General features: G+C 37.6%; 1 protein-coding gene across 1 annotated transcript in view; it reads left to right on the top strand.

Annotated features, from left to right (window-relative positions):
• The first annotated feature begins 1,422 nt into the window (after positions 1-1,422).
• ALX4 (ALX homeobox 4) overlaps positions 1,423-24,511 on the top strand; it is a 33,592-nt gene continuing 10,503 nt past the window's right edge. Inside the window, exons 1-2 of the mRNA XM_053448550.1 lie at positions 1,423-1,839; positions 23,075-23,364. Of these exons, the coding sequence (XP_053304525.1) occupies positions 1,476-1,839; positions 23,075-23,364 (654 nt within the window). The 5' untranslated portion in view covers positions 1,423-1,475. The remainder of the gene's footprint in view (positions 1,840-23,074; positions 23,365-24,511) is intronic.

Genomic DNA, 24,511 nt, shown 5'->3' on the forward strand with positions numbered 1-24,511 from the left:
ATAAAACTATAATGTGCAGATGGTTTGATTTTCTCCAAAAACATCAGGGTTCCCCTTTTACTACAGAACAGCCCATTTATGTCCAGATATAAAAAGAGTGGATCAGTTTATGATGATGGAATAATAACTGTTGGCCAAATCTCAATTCTGGACTTCCAGTGCATGGTGGGGTGAGTATTATTTCCCCCCTCCCCATAGTGGTGGGTTAACTATATGGTAGGAATTGGTGCCAGGGAAAAGGACCCGTATTATCACCCGATATATTTGGCAGGGGTGTCTTATTAGAAGCCTAAAGACATTAGTTTGGGGTAATGTGGATATGGGGTAGTGATGGGAGTACATTTCCAAAGACTAGGGGCAAGGAGATCATCCATATTATTGCCCCATATGCTGATAGCTGGGGGCTACAAAATCCAGGTTAAACCCCACATAATGGCAGCTGCAGAAATAACCAATTTTACTGCCCCAAAGACTTGGAGCAGGGGGACATATTCATTTTACTGCCTCGGGAATGAGCTCTTGGGGCAATTAATTACCCATGATACTCCAGCAAATAGTGGAGAGTTCAAAGCTGCTAAGAGGTACAATGGTAGTTGGAGCACTAAGCAGCTATCCGGCAGAAGATCCATGCAGATACTTAGCCGTGCATAAAAGTACACAAAACAACTCTGGCTAGCAGTGGGTTAACAAAAAATGAATAATATATTATTGCTCAGAGAAAGACTATGGGTGGGATCATCACTCACTGGAGTTAATGTCCCCCACAAGCCCTTAAGGGGGGACCCCTTAGAATTATTCCAAATGATGGTGTTTTGTCAATTTATCCCCTTGTTTGTCCATCTTTGGATGGTCAGTTAGAGAAAATCCATGGCAAATTATGTGCTCCACTCAGAGAACTGAGACCCTGTCTGTTCACACAGCCACACATTCAACTTGTAATTGCATTAATGTCATGTGTTTGTTTCCTACTTTCTATCTAAAAGGGTTTTTTATGGAGCAAGACTAATGTTCCATATACCCCCCCAATCCCAAACTCCCACCCTGTGTCACCACCCTCTCATTAATGAGGGTAAGTAGGATTCTTGTATTGCTCTGGGAGACACAGAACACACAGTGAGACCCATCCTGTATCTGTCTTCAAAGGAAAGGTACTCAGCCCGAAGAGTTACCAGCAAAGGGGGCTCTCCAGACCTCTGATATAACATCTCTCCAGCTGTGCCTGGGAGTGTGTGTGAGGGAGAGAGGAGGGAGAGAGGGCAGAGAGAGAGAGAGGGGGGAGAGAAAGTGTGAGTCTAGATCCAAGTTCTGCTTGAGCTTCTCTCTTCTGAGAGAGTAGGTTATAGGAAGAAGGGTTACCAAAAAACCAGAGGGAAGTGACAGAGGAGAGAGAGAGAGGTAAAGCAGAGGAGGGGGAGGGAACTAGAGAGCTGGTACCCCTCCAAAAATTGAGGACATTTGGGCCTTTTATTTTAGGAATGAATGCTGATCCCTGTGTGTCTTATTGTGAGCCTTCTACCATGGATTGCTACTACAGTCCTGCAGCTCAGGGCAGGGAGATGCAGACTTCTTCTCCTTTTAGGGCATTCCAGCCCAGTGATAAGTTTAGTCCTTCTTTCCTGGCCAGCAAAGGACAAGGATTTGGGGACAAGTCCAGAGGGTCTTACCAGCAGGAGTGTCAGCCCTTGGATGGTAATTCCCAAAGCGGTGGAGCAGAGCAGCAGGGCTCATTCACAAAGTACCAGCCTCACATCTACATGCAGAACAGTTCATGCAACAAGTCCCCAGCAGACAGCTTGAAACTACAGGACAGCCCTGGAGACCCCCTCATCCCCTGCTACGGTAAGAGGGTCTTCTATATGCATGCTTACCCCAACATGCCCCCCCAACCTCATGTCTCTCTTCCATGATCTGCTTTTCTGGACCCACACATTGAACCCAACCTTTTGTAAACAGCTTTTTGCAACAATGTTGCAAACAATAAGCAAACTTTTAAATGTATCTATTTGTAGCAAATGTACCAATTCCTGCCATTTTAATTCGCATCTCTACTTCGTGATTTCCCTTTACTGAAGGCAACCGAACCTGAATTGTAGAATTTGTACGGACACCCATGTAGTAACTGGAAATTTTATTTTTAAATCTATATGGTTACGGTTAGGTTTTTTAATAATAAATATTTTGAGCAATGGTTAAACTAAAAATATATATTTTTTAAATTTAAAAACCCTTCAGTGTTCTCTGTCGCAGACTTGCGAGGGTTAATTCTGGTATTTTTTATGGCCAGTTTGGTGATATTTTTATTAGAAGAACCTGATATTTATTAGACAATGAATTTTATATTTCTAGAGAAAACTTCAAAAATCGCTGGAAAATGCATCCCTTATATAGAAATCATCCTTCTTTCATGTGAAAGTATAAAGCGATGTATTTAATGCAATTTAATGCTTTGTATCTTATTTCTTAAACATTTTAATCTTGATTGCATTAAAATAAGTGTAAAACTGCATTCGTTTATATTTTAATCCCTGTTCAGCTGCATCTTTATACATTTCTCTGTATAAGTAAGAATCCGTATTATTAAAATTAATTATTTAATCAAAATAAGTTAAATTAATTATGCTTTTATATATACAATGTTTATGAAATTGTCTATTATATATTTATCTATTTATATGTTGCTTTATTCTTAATTATGTTACATTTAAGCACATCTAAAACTAGAATAGACCAAATGACTCTGGATACTAATTTAGCTCTTGGTTTGGTTTTATTGCCTTTTATCCCAGATTAGTCACATTTACAGAAATGTTCACTCAGCCCTTAAAATTAATGGGGATTAAATGTAATTTAACTCATGCCTATGGGCTATTTCTGTAGAGGTATAAGGGGTGGGTGACATTGGGACAATGGGGACATATCTTGCCTTCTCCAACACCCAGAACTGGGATATAATTAAAGAGTTAACTACAGCAGTGGTTTTAGTAAAAATGCTCGTTTTCAGATATTTATTGAGAAACAATGTTTCCCGGGTACTATAAATCGTCACTATGAGGGCTGGGGGTTCCTGGGGGTCCCATTTAATTACTAGGGACCTATGGTTTCCTATTTAATTAACATTGTGTACTAAATATACATGTATGTATTATAATAAATTCATCATTGTATATATATATAATAATAATCAATTCGATCAAATAAATTAACCAGAGGCAGCGAATTAAATTTACAATCTCTATTAAATATATATATATAACTGTCATCGTGATGGGTGATAAATAAATATATATAGATACATATAGATATATATAGATATATATTGATTAGATAGATAGATATAGATAGATAATGGATAATTGATAGACAGATGATAGATTGATTGATAGATAATATATTGATGGATGTAGATGATTGAGAATTGATAGATGATAGATTGATAGAAAATATATTGATGGATATAGATAATTGATAAATAGATACATTGATATACAGAGAGTGGAATTGTATTTCAAATACAGATCATATTCTAAATTATTGATTGATTAATTATGCATAGTATAATTATAGTTTATTTCACTCAGGACCATGAACCCATCAAGCCTGGGTATTTTATCACTGACAAACCATCGGGGGTGATTTATCAACCCCAAACATAAGCTACCCCACTGAATGTGATGGCAATCATTTTACAGCCCAATCAATATGTTCCTGTATACTTAAGGGTTAACATATTGATTTACTGCCCCTCGTATAGGGGGTACATTTTTATCCCCACCACCTCCAGTCAGGCATATTTGATTGATAGGTCAGTTAACCCATTGTGGTGAAAGCAGTCAGGCTAACTCGCCTGTGTCTGATGAATGAACCACGTCTGTCGTCTGCTTTGCGCATGGGAGAGTCCGGCATCGCCTGTATTAGTAAATACGGCGAAAAATAACGCACGGAGAGATCAGTCACTGCCAGGAAATCTAATCTGATCACATATAAATATATCATCCTTCTTTTATATATCAAACATGACATAATCATACTGTGTGTTTTTTTTGGAAAATCTTCTCAACATAAAAACATTATATGATATATCTTTATCTCTATATCTATCTATACATAGAAAGAGATGCAGAGATTATATATATATATATATATATATATATATATATATATATATATATATAATCTTCTGTCATTCAGTCTTTAAATCTGATATAATATTAACACCCGTTTATTCGATATTTTAATAAATACCACTTTAGTAACTAATGCATAAGGAACCTTTTTAATTCATAATACATTAAGACAATTTCCCTGTTTCTTTGCCCCTAAAATGTCGCATTCTTACCGCAAAATGAGCAAAAGCCCGTCTAACAGCGCAATAAGATGCCTTGGTGAATAGGGGAGATGCGCAGACACAAAATTGGCAGCCCAGACCCAAATCGTGGACTATTTGCATCAGTTACAGTAACTACTCTAAATACCCTTATTATCCCCATCCCCAGGAAGATAAACCCTGAGTTATCAGACACAGGCTAATAAAATGGTTTGTAGAGTGTTTTTTTTAATGATTTGGGGTAAAACTAATTCTTATAAATAACCCCCCTAATAATAAGCATAAAAAGGAGATGAATTAGTTACAGGGTTCTGTCCCAATTGCTGTCCCAATTCTTCCTATAGGTGCCAACTAACCCCCAGCCTCACTTAATTGGCACTAAATTGGTTATAAAATAAACTGGTATCATCCAAATGAAATGAGGGAGTCTTGGCCTCCCTTTCATACTCCAAAGTTATTTATGGCTGTAAAGTAGGAAACAGCTTGTCATTGGAAGAAAAAATATGTCCCTCCAGAATAATATCTCAAAGAAATCTAAAAATGTCACACTTGTTCTGTCTAAAATTCTGTTTTGAAAAACACAAAGCAACAAAATATCAAAAAAAAACCTCTTCCTATTAAAAAAAATAATAAAAAAAACTAAAAACCATTCTTTGAGTTGGGATTCAGAATAAGTGGTTTAACCATTTTAGCTGCCCAAAGGATGTGCAAGGGAAGGGTTAAAAATGTATTTGTATAACAAATGGCTCAAGGGTCATACTTTTTTAATACAATATTCTTATACCATTAATATATTTTATTACAGGGAGCTCGGAGAATTCTTGTCTATTTAATAAACTTTCTGCAGGACATGTTCAAATGTATCAATTGAACTTCCCTGACTGCCCAATGTAAGGGTGGTTTATTTTTCCTTCCAAATTAAGTCCTCTCTCCTCCTTCTTTTATTTTGTTTCAGTTTTACAGCAGGAAAATCTCTTTTTTTTTAATAAATAAATAAAAAAACAACAGATGAGCTCTACCCAGGTCTTGTGTATCATTCTTTCCAGAAATATCTAGAAATTACGTCATTGTTTTCCTCCGCTTGCAGATGCGCATGTATAGATATTGTTGATGAGGCCATTTTCTTTTTTTACATTACACAGGCCTCCTGGCTGGATAGTGTAGAAGACCCACTGGAATTAAATGTGATATGTGTGCAATAATTGTCTTAGAAATCAGCGTATTGTCATGTGATATTATAGCCTAGTAGAAGCTTAGTTCATGGGGTTGAAGACAAAAAAAGAAAAAAAATCTGAATAAAATGTAACTCTTTTCCCAGTTTTGGGTTCATCACCTATGATACCAAGTCCATTCCTTTCCAGGACTTATTACGCTCCATGTAGGTGCAATAAATCACAGTAATAAATGTATCTCGGACTGCTACTACCAGTAGCCTCAGCCAGTTGAAAACGACATGTTGCCAGTACGACATGGAAATATATAATATGCGTCAGTTTGACACTGAAAGGCTTAAGATGCCTTATATATATATTTATATATATATATATATATATATATATATATATATATATATATATATATGTGTGCAATATATAAAAATCTAAAAAAAATTAGAAATGTAATTTTATCCTATGAACATTAAATATTGTGAAACACGGATACATTTTTAGTGATTTTCAGTTACAGTAAAAAACCTTAAAAAATAAAAATAGTTAATAAAATACTAGTGTTTGTAACTCGTACACCTTGCTTAGAAACGTAGATTTAGCAAAACCGAGTAAATTATCCAACAAAGATTAAAATTTTATTTGTTTTTGAATTTTTTTTTGCTGCTGGACAATCAAATTGTTTTGTGTAAAAGGCAAAGCTGTCGATTAAACTTTTCTTAGCCCGTTTATAAAATAAGGGTAATCATTCTTTGTCCAGAGTCAAACAAAGCCCAGTTAGAGTAAGTTTTAGTTGTTTGGTTTTTTTTTTAAAAGGATTTAGAATGTTCAGAAACCTAAAATATTCAGAAATAAAGTATTGCTGGAATTTTTTTACTTTTTAATTTTAATTTTTTTATATAGTTTGTGTGTCATGGACCTTTATGGACCAAGCTAAAACAGAAATACATATTTTGTATGTAATGGAATGAATAAATCAAATCAAATCTTTTTTTTTCAAATTCTTTACATAACTTCCAAATTTTGAAGTTTTGGTACTTTAACATGAAAATACGCAAACAGTAATAATAATAATGAAGTATATAGATATATATTCTCCATACCATCTGTTTCTTTAAGTCATTGTTTTTAGACATTTTTTAAACCAGCGTATATTTTTTTTTACATTTTCATGGTGTATGTCGGCGGTTATAAATCTATAAAATTAAGTTATTAGATCGCTCCACGTTTATGTAACGCATAACTAGTTTTATTAAACTAATTATTCATGAACACATTTCGTCATTTCAGACATACGCTGAGGCTCAGAATCCCCTACAAAAAAAAAATGTAATTTACATTGATATAACGTCGTAATTTCATTGGTCAGATGGCTTCGTCAACTGTAAAAAAAAGAAGAAGAAAAAAAAGAAAAAAAAACATTGTAAAAGTATTAAGAAAAAAAATGTCCGTAAAACAATATATTCCTTTCTTTATCGTATTGTTACGTTTTACGTAATCTGTAACAATTTTCTATACAGCGGTTCAATTTCTTCCTCAAACTTACAAAAAATAAAGAAAAAATAATATTTTTTTTGAAAAAAGATAGCGATGCTGCGTATCAGTGTGTTATAGTAAATTCAACCACTAATTTCTAAGGGTTTCCAACAATTTATAAAATGAATAGATGTGTCATATAAAAAAATTTATATAATTTTCTTATTACCAAAAATAAAAATGGTATTTTTAGTATTTATTTTGGCAATTTAAAAAAAAAAAAAACTCTTTTGGATTTATCATCTGTTCTAGAAAGTAGGTTTAAACTTTTTTTTAAAATATTTCTATATTCATTTTAAAATTTCTACTTTGAAAATGTAAAATTTAGGTTAAGTTATTACATCACAGGGCGTATAGTATCCATCATCTATGTATGCCCCTTCCCTGGATATAAATAGAAATTTTTTTAGAGAAAAATTCTGAATTAATTCAACAAAAGAAAAATTGGGGAAAAAAGTGGACAATGTTTCGTTTACATACTTCCCTTCTGATATCTATATATTTAACGTATATAATAAATCTTTTTTTTTTTTTTTCTGATGAGCGCGCATACATTTTAAACGCTAATTAATCAATGCTTTATGACGCACTTGTAAACTGAATTAGTTAAATTAAATTTACATACATCCCTATCGATTGACATAGATTTAGCCTGCTGATATCTATATATTTAACGTATATAATAAATCTTTTTTTTTTTCTTACGAGCGCGCATACATTTTAAACGCTAATTCATCAATGCTTTATTACAGACTTGTAAATTTAATTGTTCGCATCAAACAGAAGGATTTGAAGATCATAAAGTTTAATCTCTGGATGTTTGGCTTTAGAAGCCACCTGCGTCAGTAAAGTATCTATACATTTATGTCCTACCGCTGGGAGATATATATTCCATATGGGCACACACAAGGTATAAATAAATGTTACATTAGGAATGTGTTCCGCATGCCCATTTCATCTAGATCATAATATGAAAATACCCCGGTGTATGACCCCACTCCTGCCCCCGGGGCCCTGGAACAGATTGGAAAAGCACAGCAGGGTATAGGTTTCAAATCACATAAAGAAAAGGGCCATAGAGGAGCCTCTGTTGCGCAGGCACGTCAGAGTTTGATTCTCCAGAGCTGTTTACAATACTCGGAAAACATTAGTTTTACTTCAAGGAATGAAAAAAGCCGGTGGTGTCTGGACCTCGGGAGTCCGAGAATCCATTCGAAGAAGAAGGGCGGATGCCGGAGATGCGGGGAACGAATTCAAGCAGGAAAAAGGGACATTAAAATAATAAAAAAAACGTATAAAAAAAAATATTTATAGAAAAACATAGAATTTGAGATCAAATTGGCCCCACTCGGCCCACGTCAAGTCTACCTGTTTCTCCTGCTGTAAAGACTCAAACCTTAATCAGTCGTTGATCTCGTCTTTTGCCTATCCCATGCGTGTTTTCATTCCTTCACTTTAGCTATTTATGTAAATAAATGTTAAATGTATTATAGACATATTTGTGTACAAGAGACCCGTAGGCACACTCTTCATGGGCAAGAAGAAAGATCATCCTCTCGCAGCTTGCAAAAAATACATAGACATATGTATAAACAGATTGCCAGAAACTATACATATGTATACAAGGGTGGTAGATAAGTGGAACAGCTTCCCTGCATAAGTGGTAGAGGGTAATACAGTGAGGGGATTAAACATGCATGGGATAGACATACGGCTCCTGAATCTAAGACGAGACCAACGACTGATTAAGGTTTGAGTCTTTACAGCAGGAGAAACGAGCGACTAGACGGGGGGCCGAATGGGGCCGATCTGCTGGAGGGGGTTCTATGTGTTATGGGAACGTGGAGTTGATACATTTCTGCATTGAGATGTGCGGCTGTTGAGAAGCTCGTTGTCTCGTTACATGGAGTGCGGAGCTGAGACCGTCTCTCGTTGTTAATCTGTCCGCCTGCAATGCGTTTCCAGCCCAAAAGGAAGTTTTTGCGGCTCAAAGATCCCTCAAGAATATCCGAGTTTAGAGAAAGGTGTCGCAGACAAGTAAGGAAAGTATATACATCCCGTTAACACGGCTGCCCCCTCTGGTTTGGCCGGCGGCCCGATGAAATTTCGGTTACCCGCAACGTGTTTTTATTAGGAGGTGATCTGGTGGAGATACGGAGGTTCTGCGAAAGTCAATACCACTTATTGAGCCCCCCCCCCAGCCCCCGAGCCGGAGATACGGGGGGGGACGGGACTGGCAGACCTAAAGACCCCGCGGCTTCCATGAGACTACAATCCTCATCAACCTTTGGCGAAAGAGACCGCCAACCATCTTTGGGCTGCAGTGTCTAGGAAGGACGGCTTGGACCTCTTATAACCACAGACTCGATCCTTCCAGGGTTACGGAGCCGCGGAAAAATAAAAAATATTAGACTTTTATCATTAAATAAAGTGGAGTTTTTTTAACCATAATTCTTTAAAAAGTGGGTTCTTTTTCATATTCTTCCGAAAAATGTAGTTTATCTGTGGACCTGGCCGTTGTGGGCCGTTGGTAGCCATTGCCGAGTGACGTTTAGGTCAAACAGCACTGAACTAATTGTTTATGGCAGAGCTAGTGTGCTGGTTCTGCTCCTAAGGACTCTTTCACCATAGATTTCCATTAGTCAGAACATCCCTCATGGGTAATTAAGACAATGGCATTCTATTTTTTTACCACAAGGCAAAGACTTTTGCCTGGAAGATTTGGCTACCGTAACATAGCTAAAACAGATATTTTATACAATTACACAGCTGTCAAAAACAGTGCATTAGGTGAAAACTATAATTGTATTAAAACATAAAAAAAAAACTATATTTTTTTGTAATAAAAACAGCTCTGGTGGGAGATCTCCTTTGGAGAGGATCTGTCATCTACGAGGACTTTCATTACTCATCAAAGCATATAAAACATTCTATACGTTGTGTTAACATGGTTTACAACTGTTCCACGGGTTTTAAAGTATCTCTAGTAAAATATTTCAACATTTCAACTGAATATATTAAGGACAAAATTAACCCCTTCCTCCCTCCCTTCTTCCCAAATATAGAATGAGTTGGAAATATTTGAAGCAATTCAAAATAAATAGGACAACAATTTGTTGTCAAAAATATCTCTAAAACCTTAACATTTTGCCCAAAATATCGACAATGCTTTATTAACCCCTTAAGGACAATGGGCGGTCCCAAAACCCATTGAAAACAATGCATTTTGAGCCCGTACATGTACGGGCTTTGTCATTAAGGGGGTTAAAATAAAAAAATAGAATAAAAATGAATAACAAAACGAGTGGTTGGCAAATTTGCCCATAAAAAATAAGCATTTTGTGAGTATTTTGTGACATGATTGTCATATGGTCAAAAAGTATGGCTTTTCGCAAAACATTCATAAAAATATTTATTGTACGCACACATTTAACCCCTTAATGACAAAGCCCGTACATGTACGGGCTCAAAATGCATTGTTTTCAATCAGTTTAGGGACCGCCCATTGTCCTTAAGGGGTTAAAAAAAAAACCCACAGCATTCGCACAACCGGGTAAACGTGTTTTATATAAAAAGAAAAGGTAGGCAAAAAAAAATATTTAAAAAATCCTAAAAGGACTTAAAATATTGTTAATTTTTCTTGCTATTTATAATAATTTTTAAATAATATATATATATTTTTTTTTACTTTTTACATCCCTGGATGATGAAAACAGAACATAATAATAATAATAATAATAATAATAATAATAATAATAATACAATTTTAAATATAACTACTGGGGAATGTTGGGACTGTAAAAATTGTACATTCCAAATATTTTTCTTTTCAGTGTAACTAATAACATATTTTTAATCAAAAACAACATCTGTGTATAATAGACAAAATTGCTCTATACTATTAAATTGGGAATGTAATAAAAAAAAAGTTTCAATGAATTTAAAACGTGTATTAGATATATATTTCGGACCGTATAAAGTGAGTATCCAATCAAGAGGAGAGGGGGGTGCATGCTAATAGAGACACAAAATATTTTTAAATCAGCTAAATTTAATTTTAAAAAATAATAATATTTGTGTAACTGTCAAAACACGGGGGGGGGGGGGGGTTAATACACACCAGACAGTATTTATTTACAAAATAAATAGATTTCTGTTAAAAAGGAAATTAAACAATTGGGTGTATAAAATGTAGTTGAGATCCTAATAATAAGTGTGTAATAAATATAGGATTTGGGAAAATTTCTACAAAAGGAAAAAAAAAGGAAAAAAAATGAAAAAAAATACAGTCCTACTATAAAACTGGATTAAAGATGGGGGGGGTTTGTTAAATGTTTAGACTGTATGTTTTAAAGGGGAGCTGTCACATTCCAGATGGTCCCCAAAAACTTAATTATTATGCCTATATATGACACGACAATCAAGTTTTCATGTAAAAAAATCCCATTTTATTCCCAGAAGTGCCGTACGCCATCTTGCTTCTCCATTTAGCGTTCATAGTCCCTTTGTATATTTTATTGGACGATAATTGCATGATTTGGTTATTTCAAAGGGATAATAATAAATTAATAATGCTTCATACAAAGTGCTTGAACGTGGAGCCTAACATGAATACAGCCTTGAGCTGTACAGTTGGACGACCAAGCTACATCGCTGCATTTCAGGGTACCTGCGAGGTCCAAACTCGTTCAGTATTTCAATCTGGGTTTCTTAAACATCAAAGTAACTAAATATTTCTATTTCACATTTCAAAAAACGTTACTATCCCTTTAAGAGCCGTTGGCAAATCTGGACACCCCATTAGAAGTATAAGGGAAGAGGCACCAGATCAGAGGCAGTCCAAATAAATACACTAATAATAATAATAATAATACACAAAATAATACACTTTGCACAAGTTATCCCAGCAAAATACTGTGGCTAATCATATCCAGCTATCTACTACTACATGAATATGTTTTTGTTAAACCTGAAATTCCTCTCATGGCCACTAGGGGCATCTAGAAAAAGAAGTAGGTTTTTATTAGCTATTTCACCCACTATTGGCTTCAGATTGACATTAATATTCTACCGTGTAATTACTACATTAAAAAACAATAGAAATAATCACTAAATGACCCAGCTGTGGCGTAAATGTTAAGTCAAATCCCGTACAGATCTTTTTTTTCAGATGTGATGCCCCTTGTGGCTGTTATAAGTATTTCAGGTAAAAAAAAAAAAGCATTCTCCAAATCTGAGCAACCCCTAAAAAGAAAAAAAAAATCAATTCCTGTCAACAATATTATATCTGAGGATTAACGAGCTATAAATCAACCCCTGCTACACTCAGCTTTAGGCAAAGTGAAATAAAAGACATGTTTTAGGACATATAACAAAGCCTAGTTGTCCCGAAACTGAATAAAGGATAACTAGTTGCCATAACGTAATTATATTTTACTCGGCAGAGGGAATGAAAAATATTAAAGAGTTTTAATGAAAAATAATAAAGAGTTTTGTTATAGTTTCATTGCTGGTTGGGCGACGTTTCTCCTCTATTGTGTAGAAATACGTTCCCATGAATGAAAATACCATATAACGAACACCAAGTCCTAACGTTGTCTACAGACGGGTTGCAAGTATCTTCACAGCTCACTCGAGCCATACATGGAGCAAATTCAAGAAGAAGTTTAGTTTGAGACTCACGTGCACCTTAGAATAATGTATTTTATTTACCCGTTTAATGTAAAAAGCCATTTCTGCTGTTTCTATACACGTTATTGGGACTTTTAGGACTGTAGAACCCTGAGCTAACACTCATGAACTGGGACACTTGGCAGGTATTATGCAGAGCTAACAATTTCAATGAGATTAAAAAATATGTATTTTTAAAATAGAAGCGTTTAGTGGTTTTGATTTTTTTTCTGCTGCAAATAAAAGTAAGTTCCATGAAAGCCATTAAATGTAACTCTGTGGATGTGACACATGGCGACTCGGGAAGATCAAAGACGAGAGGGATGAAGGTGATATTTTGATTAACTCAAAAACACTGCGAGTTTACTTGACCTTTAAGGTTAGCGCCCTCAAGAAAGGACTCAAGTGTCTCGTAGAAGGGGCTCTGTCTGCGTCCAAACGTTAATTACCTGGTTGTTATCGCAACCTTTTCACTTTCTAAGTTCTCTTCTGATTCCTAAATTGTGATGGGCAGAGAGGGAACGCACCGCACAATTCCTAGTTGGTTCCTGTTTTTTAACACAATCACGGATACAATATTAACGCCACGCCACAAGCTCACAATGTCATTTTATTTCTTGATTTGTTATCAGAATTGTTAGAATGTAGTGGTTTCGGTATTGAGAAGTCTTGTTTTTGGGTCAATCTTTTTTTACTCACTTGCAATCCCCCATATAGCCACTAGGCTGCGCAGGAATGATTTTCGGCAGCATTTCCACCTGACGACGTCCTTTCTATGCTCCTTCTTTTGCTGTTTCTTGACGCCTCCTGTTGAACAGAACATGACTGTTCCTATTGTGTGCGCCGCCTGCCAACTGGGTTTAGGGTTACGGCGTTACAGATGCTTTCGGCCGGGGTTGGCCCCCGGGCTATGAAATGTAAGTCTGCCTCTGGTACTGGTTACAGATTCTAATGATTCCCAAAACTGTGTCAACAAAACATGAGTTATTCCGACAAGCGTTGGTGTGTAACCGTGTATCGATAATAAATGTAGGGATTGCCCCGCCATCAATCAGTTCTGTGATTACGTCTGAATTCTCCAGGAATTTTATGGACCTAAAATGAAACAAATGGTTTAGTTACAATAAAAATTATCAACTATGCCCTGTATAAAAGAATTATCCCTGGAAAAAAAAAACATTACCTAAGGTTGTTTAAGAATTTGGCCACATTTTCGGCCGGCGGGGGGGGGGGCTTCGTTCGAGCCTTAGTTGGATGACTTTATTTAGTTGGAATTTTTATGAAATTTGACCTATAGTTTGTTACAGTTTAAAAAAGTCCAAATGTCAGATTATATGTTTAGTGTTTTTGAGTATTTGAATTTTCTTTTGAGTATTTAATAGCCCCAGTTGGTAATGTGCCGCCACTCTTCGAAACCCCAGAAGCTACCATTGTCTGGATAAGGGTAAAATAAGTCATAGGCCAACAGGACACAAAGGGTTAAAGTTTTTTTTTTCTTTGTACTGCTACATGGCAATGATACTTTGTATATCTGCATTGTCAGCCCTGAGTTAACCTGTTTTGTGCTAAACAATTCCCACTTATTTTTTTTTCTTCTGCGAGCCAGTGATCAGAAGGGGTTAAATAAACATGGTAACATTTGAAGTATACTTATAAAAGAACACAAACTTGACGTGTCATTCATGGATGCCCAGGGGCCTGTTTGGACACTAGAGCAGCCAAGCAGACGTCGTAGGGACTGTCTCATCATCGTAAGGGACTGTCCAGATCGAGTCGGGGCTGTTGGCAATGAAGAGGTCATTGCCCAGAAAACAAAATACAACTACATTCCACAGATCATTAGAAATGATTGGCAAACACGTCTCGGTGGGGTGGGATTCTATCAAAAATATCGCTTCTTGGACATTCTTAGCACTTGGAATTTCTGGAAACATTAATTACATTTATTTGGTTAATTCATTCTTTGGGTACGAGAAGCGGCGAAGGTGTTGGGGGGGTTCCTCAATAAACGGTCGTCGGGTTTATGCCGGTGGTTACCCCATGTCCTCTCCGTTTCCATACCATATAACATAAGGGCGTCTTTGGTTAATTCGTCTACTCTGCGTCCCAAATATATTCCCCGAACCATGAATTTCAAATATAAGGGGGGGGTCTTTTTTTGTTCGGCTGTTAAAACCTTAGATTTAATGCCAACCCTGGGACAATCTCTTGGAATTTTAACCTCACCTGAGGCCCTTTGATAAATAACGCTCGGCCCACTAAGCGCAGCGAGCCACGTGCGGCGCATTGTGTTACCGGCCCCTGGCAAGCGAGGGAATGATATCACCGACTCAAGAAGGTCGAATGAAATCAGCGTTTTCTTTTCATACGGTCAGGGATGTCGGCCTTCGCGTCCTCGGTTATTGAATATCCCAAAGTTCAGCTCCGGAGCCAAGGACTCTTAATTTCCCCCCCATTTGCTTCCCATGTGTGATTGACTTTAAAGGGAAAAAAAAAAACCTCTTCTACGCCACATCTGGCTCCCTAAAGGAACGAAGGAGGGGAGGGGGGGGTTAAAAAATAAGGAGGAAGAAATCGGAACCTTTTAACATGTGGTTTCCAGCCCTCGGTATCTGTCAGTCTTAACTCTCTCCAAAACTTCAAAACCAGGAGATATATATAAAGCAGGCTGGGTAGAGAGAGAGGGAGAGAGAGGGAGAGAGAGGGAGAGAGAGGGAGAGGGAGAGAGAGGGAGAGAGAGGGAGAGAGAGGGAGAGAGAGGGAGAGAGAGGGAGGGAGAGAGAGGGAGAGAGAGGGAGAGAGAGGGAGAGAGAGAGGGAGAGAGAGGGAGAGAGAGGGAGCTCCGGGGTGAAGTTGGAAGGGGGTATTAAACACGAGCCAAAATCCATTTGTGTGGCTCACATATTTTGTCAATAAGGAAATCCAGAGAAGCCAGAGGGTATGGCGAGGTGGTGATTGCAGTAAAAAAAATAACGGTACAAGGGGACGGATCTCCTGAACATATTTCTTATAGCGAGCGCACGTCAGCAGCGTCGGCGGAGATTACAATCTCTCCTTCTGATCTCCGACGGATCGGGTCAATGGCCAAAACCACAGAGTTTTGGAAAAACTCCGTAAAACTATATTTTGGTGTTGCGCATTTTTCACAGTTTGGACTCCAGACATGCGCGTTGGGTCGAGTATCGCGAGAAATGTCTTCTTGCACCACAACTTTTCATGTTTTCCCTTATTGGCTGATTTTTGGACTGAAGTTGAGTGAGCAGCCAACACGCCTGTGGCTCATGAGCATGTAGAACATACATGGGTGGCTATGTCAAAAAAAAAGGAGGTACATAATGAAAATCTTCATGAGAATTTTTTTTCCCAATAGGAATGGATTTGGGGTTCGCGTTTATTTATTTTTTCATCGGTTCTAATAATAAATTTGGTCAAATTTTTAAAAAAAACTCTTTATCTCAAGCCTTTAATTCTTACACTACACACATTCTAAAAATATAGTTGGTGGAAACCTTCAGCTCTGGGTTTTAAATCGATGAGAGGGCAACAATATGACCTCTGCTGCCTTAATATAGATACAGCTTTTCATTTTTATTTCTTGTAGTTCCAGATCTGGCCACAGAGGGCGCATGTGCTGAGAGACAGAAGTGTTTGTTGGATTCTAGGCCTAGCTTTCCACTGTAGATTCACTCTATGGTGCTGCATTAAGTTTATGGAGTTTACAGTCATATGAAGCTATTTTGGGCTGGCGAGACTAACCCATGGTGGTCAGAACTACTGTTTTATTCTGGTATATTTGAAACAGGTTTTCATTGATGGTCTTCCAGGGTATCTGCGAAGCCCCCGAGGTAATGGGCACCTCTGCTCTGGGAACCCCTTGCTTAACCGGAAACAATTTGTCTCATCTTGCCTCAATTCAGCAGCCCAACTGCCCATCGTATGGGCCAACATCTGAAAGCTGTTCTAAGTAGACTAGTCCATAGCAAACAAAAACGATTATGACCAATTTCTGGGGGTTCATTTTGGCTCCTTTTCAGACAATGAATATCGTTTTCTGGCTATTCGGTTTGGATGAAAATTTGAAGGTTTTTCCTTTGTTGCCCGAAACGCAGAAACCAACTAATAATTAAGGATTTTTCAGAGGGTTCTCATTTGTTTCCATTTGTTTTGTTTAGTGGTCTGTCCTTGTTTACGTGGATTTGTAGATTGTAAGCTCCTTTGCGCAAGGCCCTCCTTACCCTTTGTTTCTCTAAGTCGAATCGTTACGTCGTATACCGCTGTTTACCCATTGCACAGCGCTGCGGAATATGATGGCGCTACAAAAAACAATTCATAATAATAATAATAAAAATAATAATAATAATAATAATAAAAATAATAATAATAATAATAATAATAATAATAATAATAATAATAATAATAATAATAAAAATAATAATAATAAAAATAATAATAATAATAATTATTATTATTATTTGACAAAATTAGTTAGAAATAACATTTTCATGAATGGGAATGCACAAGTTTGGTTGTAAGGCAGCTTGATGCTTGTAATATGTTCATAAAGTAGAGTCCTGTATTAAATCATGTCCGCCCCGCAGTATAAGGTCACGATAGATTTCTAACCCCGGTATTAGAAGAACCGATCCCATTAGCGTTACACACACATTAAAGAGCTTATTCGCTAAACTTTTGATTTATATTCCCAGGATCTGACCCCGGGGGGTTTTATGCTTCGTAGTTCAATAAAATATTACCATAATCAATAGCAGATCGACAGTCTGGAACTAATATCTTCACATGTGATAGAGTGAAAGCCCTGCTTGAAAATGGGTGGTATATATAAAAAAGTCTTTTTAAATGTAGCGATAATATTCTAAGATATTTTCATGAATACCTTTAATTCTAATTCTTTTTGTGAAAATATAGAACGTAATATTTCCAGAATACACGTGATGTCCGGCCTCTGATTGGCTGTTGTTTTTACATAACAGGTGCAGGACTCAGGGGAGGGAAAGATCATAATATCCACAACTGCTTGGAATTTATTCATGGAATCGACTCTAAAACTGATTTCTTTAACCTTAGAAACATAGAACCCGCCGGCAGGTCGGCCCCATTCGGCCCCCGTCTAGTCGCCCGTTTCCCCTGCTGCAAAGACTCAAACCTTAATCAGTCGTTGGTCTGGTCTTAGATTCAGGAGCCGTATGTCTATCCCATGCATGTTTAATACCCTCACTGTATTACTCTCTACCACTTCCGCTGGGAGGCTGTTCCACTTATCCACCACGCTCTCAGTAAAGTAAAACGACCTTACATTACATCTCGATTAGAAAGCCCATGCTCTATTGATTAATTAATTTAAGGGTTAATTGACGAGACATGATGCATGCAGGAATCGTAGGTCGTTTCCAAGTCTCGAGGTCTGGAGTAACAGTCGGCGAGCTCGTTTTTGGCAGTCGTTTGGTACAGATCCACGCTCAGCCAGTACGCAGCTGCTGCGGTGCCCATAATAGTAGCTACTACGCTCCCCACGTGTCTGGGGTGGTAACCGCCTTAATAAAGCGCAGGAAGCCATGTGGATCACTACTTAAATAACAACCCCTATACCAGAGCGAGGTCAACGCGCGATATTCACTAACATTTCAAACATAGAATCTTTCATAGAGGAACGCGATTCTCGACGGAATAAACGCAAACGCAGCTCGGCGACTCGATGATTTTATCCCAAACTGCTCAGCGATGCCAAAGAAAATATGGGGAATTTTATATTTTTCTGGAGATAAAAGGGATTTTCCTGTCACTTTCAATCCGCGGCGGAGCGGCCCCTGGGCCGAGAACACAAAATACACACAGAAGCCACATCATCACCTCCTCACGGCACAACATCTCCCCCGTAATAAACCACGACTTAACTCCATCACTGCCAGCGCTGTCACGGAGCTCGCGGATATACAATATTCTACCCCCAGCGCTGTATACAGTAATATAACCCCCAGCACTGTATACAGTAATATAACCCCCAGCGCTGTATACAGTAATATAACCCCCAGCGCTGTATACAGTAATATAACCCCCAGCGCTGTATACAGTAATATAACCCCCCAGCGCTGTATACAGTAATATAACCCCCAGCGCTATATACAGTAATATAACCCCCAGCGCTGTATACAGTAATGTAACCCCCAGCGCTGTATACAGTAATATAACCCCAGCGCTGTATACAGTAATATAACCCCAGCGCTGTATACAGTAATATAACCCCCCAGCGCTGTATACAGTAATATAACCCCCCAGCGCTGTATACAGTAATATAACCCCCAGCGCTGAATACAGTAATATAACCCCCAGCGCTGTATACAGTAATATAACCCCAGCGCTGTATACAGTAATATAACCCCAGCGCTGTATACAGTAATATAACCCCCCAGCGCTGTATACAGTAATATAACCCCAGCGCTGTATACAGTAATATAACCCCCCAGCGCTGTATACAGTAATATAACCCCAGCGCTGTATACAGTAATATACCCCCCAGCGCTGTATACAGTAATATAACCCCCAGCGCTGTATACAGTAATATAACCCCAGCGCTGTATACAGTAATATACCCCCCAGCGCTGTATACAGTAATATAACCCCCAGCGCTGTATACAGTAATATAACCCCAGCGCTGTATACAGTAATATAACCCCCCAGAGCTGTATACAGTAATATAACCCCCCAGCGCTGTATACAGTAATATAACCCCCAGCGCTGTATACAGTAATATAACCCCCAGCGCTGTATACAGTAATATAACCCTAGCGCTGTATACAGTCGTTGACAAAAACCTGGTTTTATATAATTATTGCTCCAATAAACTCCCTTTATCTGCAGACATGGAGGCCGCCATTGCTGTCAGTCATGTGATATTTTGAGTGGCTTTCCTGCTCAAACTCCACACAAGGGGTGAGCCAAGGGTTATTAGAGTGTGGGTTCAGTATTTCTTCGCCCCCCTCCTCCCCAAAACTAGAACTCATGCACATACTAACATGCAAACTCGCTCTAACACTCACACTAACACCATACATACACATTTACAGACCACCTTCCTACTCCCCCCTCACACCCCTAACCCTAGACTCACACCTGACACCATACTCTGACACATACACTCAGACTAACACCATACACTAACACCCACACACACACATTGACACAAATAATAACACACACACTGATGCTAACACTATACATCGACATGCACTCACACTCATGATAGCATCATACACTAACAAGCACATAAACATACTAACTACATACACTCACACACACACATACTAACACTATATATACCGTATATATATATATACACACACGTTAACACCATACATGTACTCATGCACACTCTAACAATAGAAGTCTGTTTATCCATAGACTTACATCAGTCACATTGTCCAGCTGGGTGATTAAGACTGAGCAATTCCATTGTTCCCACAGGCAGTATGATAAGGAGTCGGGGGGTTTAGTAGATCGGGGATCAGATAACAGAGCGAGAATCATACAAACGGCTGATATGCAGCTGCCTGAAAATATTATATTATGGGGCAAAAACTACAACTGGCTTTTAAAAAAAAACAATACTTTTGAATCTGATATTAATCAAATAAAATACGTGCCCTGGCGATGAACCCAATTCCATCAGATCTTTAAGACCTCGATTCACGTTTGCTTTTTGGGTCTTCCCTTTAAGTTTCTATTGAACTAAGCGCTGGTTTTAAAACACATTGCGTTTTTTGGTAGATAAAGTTCATTTTAATAAATTCACTGTGTATTGACCCGTCCGGCGCTAATGCCAACATCAACATTTACAACTTAATGGAAACATTCCGCTTTCAGATGACGGGGCCAATAGAAACATAATATTATCAATGAACTCAGCAGGGTCCGGGGAACCAACGCATGAGTCCGGCTGTCACATTATTATTATTATTATTATTATTATTATTATTATTATTATTATTATTATTATCTTTAATTATATTATTATTATTATTATTATTATTATCTTTAATTATATTATTATTATTATTATATTATTATTTTATTATTATTATATTTTATTATTATTGTTATTATTATTATTATTATTATTATTATTATTATCTTTAATTATATTATTATTATTATTATTATTTTTATTATTATCATCTTTAATTATATTATTATTATTATTATTTTATTATTATTATCTATTATTATTATTATATTTTATTATATTATTTTATTATTACTATCTTTTATTATTATTATTATTTTTATTATTATCTTTAATTATATTATTTTATTGTTATTATATTTTATTATTATTGTTATTATTATTATTATTATATTATTATTTTATTATTATCTATTATTATTATATTTTATTATCTTATTTTATTATTACTATCTTTTATTATTATTATTATTATTATTATTATTATTATTATTATTATCTTTGATTTATATAGCGCCAGCAATTTACGCAGCGCTTCACTTTGAGAATTATGGCCCCAAAACCAGGACTTTGTCCTCTAGTATATATGACTGTTGGTTGCCACAAGAGCTTACAATCTGTAATGGCAATACATAGCCAGAGTTTGCCTTTTATGAGAGGCCCGGCTCGGGATCTGTCACCACGTCCTCCTTATCTGAGTGAGTTTTTCTGTTCTTTGGGACTTTTTATTGCCTCTGATTCCTGTAAGAGGAGCCAGTTGGTGAAGTTCTATCCAAGCCGCCTGTCTGTCTCGCAGTAAAATTCAAAAGTCCTGCTATCTGCCGTCAGGGAGTCAAAGGTCAGAGTCATAGCCGGGGTTTACGGGTTATCATGGAGAATTTACTCCTGTTTCTTCTTCTTTCTGTCACTTTAAACCAAAAGTCTTTGAGTTTAAGGTAATTTACTCCAATCGGACTCAAGAGGCCAGCCCTGAAACCCAAGACACCTGGCACTCATGGGGTTAAATTTTCCTGCCTGAAAAAAATGCAAGATACGACAATATTTTTTTTTTATTTTTATACACGTATTTGATCATTTTGGAAAAAAAAAACTATCAATATATTTTTAACGCGGGTTTTATAAACAACAGAATCATGCATTGTGAATGATGAGAAAAATAGCTGAGCGGGGGCCGCAGAAGCACTGGGGAGGATTAAATAAATCCTCTTCAGCTTTGCAGAAGCATACATTTTACTTTTCTGTGCCCTTGTGGTAGCTGCAATGAATCAATGGCACCAAAGGAGCTGACAATCTAATGTGACGCTGCAGGCACAGGAGGATAAAATGCTTTTTTTTTTTTTTTGAGGTCACCCAAAGTTGAGTTTTGAAGTCTTGGTTCTAAATCCTTAAGCCCTGGGATCATTTGATTTCATTGAACTCTGGCCTATAAGCATCAAGCATTGTGGGATAGTCCTGAAGGATTTGTATTTGACAGCACTGGACGTAGAACGGTTGTCCCATCCGTGCTGGAAACGCACAACTCGTAGTCGGTCATTATGATTAAAATTTAGGAGTCGGGCTCAGAAATATATAAGGTGGCCTTAGATAAATATTTCACTTCCTCCCAAAAACAAAAGTTAAAATGATGACAAATGTTGACCTTAATACCAGGTGAAATTTATTTATCAGGAATTTCACATAATATATTTTTCTAATTTGGTCTCATTTTTCATTCTTCCGAGCTTTGAATTTTCCCCTAAACCAAGAATGTTGGGTTTTATTTTAGAAAACAAATGTAGGGATTTAAGGAAAGTACAGAGAATATCCACATGATAGCCCAAGCCCATCTCCATTCATTCCATGACCGGTTCCATTAAAGCCTTCAGCCATTCTAGCCATGTCCGGCCAACGATGTGGCTGTTAAGGTCAATGTCAACCTCAACGTTGGCTCACAATGTCAACGTCAAGGTTGGCTCACAATGTCAACGTCAAGGTTGGCTCACAATGTCAACGTCAAGGTTGGCTCACAATGTCAACGTCAAGGTTGGCTCACAATGTCAACGTCAAGGTTGGCTCACAATGTCAACCTCAAGGTTGGCTCACAATGTCAACCCCAAGGTTGGCTCAAAATGTCAACCTCAAGGTTGACTCATTACACATGAGTACATTTGGAGGAACCACAAGAGAGAAATGGACACAAAGTAACATAATATGTGAGGTTGGAGACGAAAACTCAAAATGTTACAGGTTGTTTATATTTGAAGGTCTCCCAGTAGAACCTTTTGTGGTCAATTGAACAAGAGCATTCAATCAGGGGTGGGCCCAATGTAGACCTCCTCGGAGGATATTGAAACCTTATAATATTGGAATGGATAATCTGTTGCCTTCATTTGATTCAATCCGATGATTCTATTTTTGCAGCCAAAGAGAGCTCCCTGACTCCGAACAGCGATCCACCCGGAATGGAGAGCGGGTACATGACAAGCAAAGATGCCCCTAGCAAGGGATCCCAAGAGAGACCGGGCAGCGACCTGCCCATGGACAAGTCCGAGTCGGAGAGCAACAAAGGAAAGAAGAGGAGGAACCGGACCACTTTTACCAGTTACCAACTGGAAGAGTTGGAGAAGGTCTTCCAAAAAACGCACTACCCCGACGTTTACGCCCGGGAACAGCTGGCCATGAGGACTGACCTAACAGAGGCAAGAGTGCAGGTAACTAAGATGGGCACGAAAGATACAAATTACCAAAACGTGTGTAAGGCTCGCTACGTTTCCAACTAAATGTATGAGCCACATTTTATTTCCGCCTCTGATGCAACTAACCTACAAACTCACAGCTTAGTGAATAAGCCCATAAGGCATCATTACTGTCTGGCTCATCCGAAAATCACCTTACATGATGAAAACAGCTCACGGAGCTACTTATTAATATTAATTCTTTTATTTTTTTTATTAATTTTAATTCAATTTTAATTATATAATTGTGGGGGGTTTTTTTGTAAATAATATTTTTTTTTAAGTTTTTTATTTATTTTTATCATTTTTGACATTAATGAACATTTTGGCACAAAGACAGGAATTTAGCTCCCAGATGGTAAGACTTTATTATAAGCGTCCCCCGGGTGCGATGTGTGAATTATACCCCACGCTATTAACACGGCGGCGTCTCTGAAGTGTATTTTATACGCACTAAACCAGCATCCTTTACGGGGGGCCGCAGTGAATATACTCTACTCCAGGCTTAAATCTTTAGGAAATATTGGTCTGGGGTGGGGTTAAGAAAGCAGCTAGCTTGTACAGCGCTGCGGAATATGATGGCGCTATATAAAACAATGATGAATAATAATTTATAGTAAAAATAAGATTATATGAGGGCATCGATGGTTCCACCAGGTACGCCGGGGCCGCTGGACATTATGTATCAAAGTAGATCATTAAAACTTGGATAAGGGTGTGACTACCAGGTCTACCTGTCCCTTCAGTTCTCCTTATGGTCGGCAGAGTGACCACATCGGCCATGGTTTTCCAGGACACATACATATCACATGTTGCTCACCAGCACACGTAAACCGCAGCCCTGCAGCTGGTTTACCAAGGGGGTGGTAGATTTATGGAACAGGCTCCCAGCGGAAGTGGTAGAGAGTAATACAGCGATATTAAACATGCATGGGATAGACATACGGCTCCTGAATCTAAGACGAGACCAGCGACTGATTAAGGTTTGAGTCTTTACAGCAGGAGAAATGGGCGGACTAGATGGGGGCCGAATGGGGCCAATCTGCCAGCAGGTTCTATTTCCTAAAAGCAGAAGAAGATAGAGACTTGTGTGACGTTAGACCGAGCTCTGTCTGGAGGGTCT

Source organism: Spea bombifrons, chromosome 10, assembly GCF_027358695.1.
Source record: "Spea bombifrons isolate aSpeBom1 chromosome 10, aSpeBom1.2.pri, whole genome shotgun sequence".
Lineage (NCBI taxonomy): Eukaryota > Metazoa > Chordata > Amphibia > Anura > Pelobatidae > Spea > Spea bombifrons.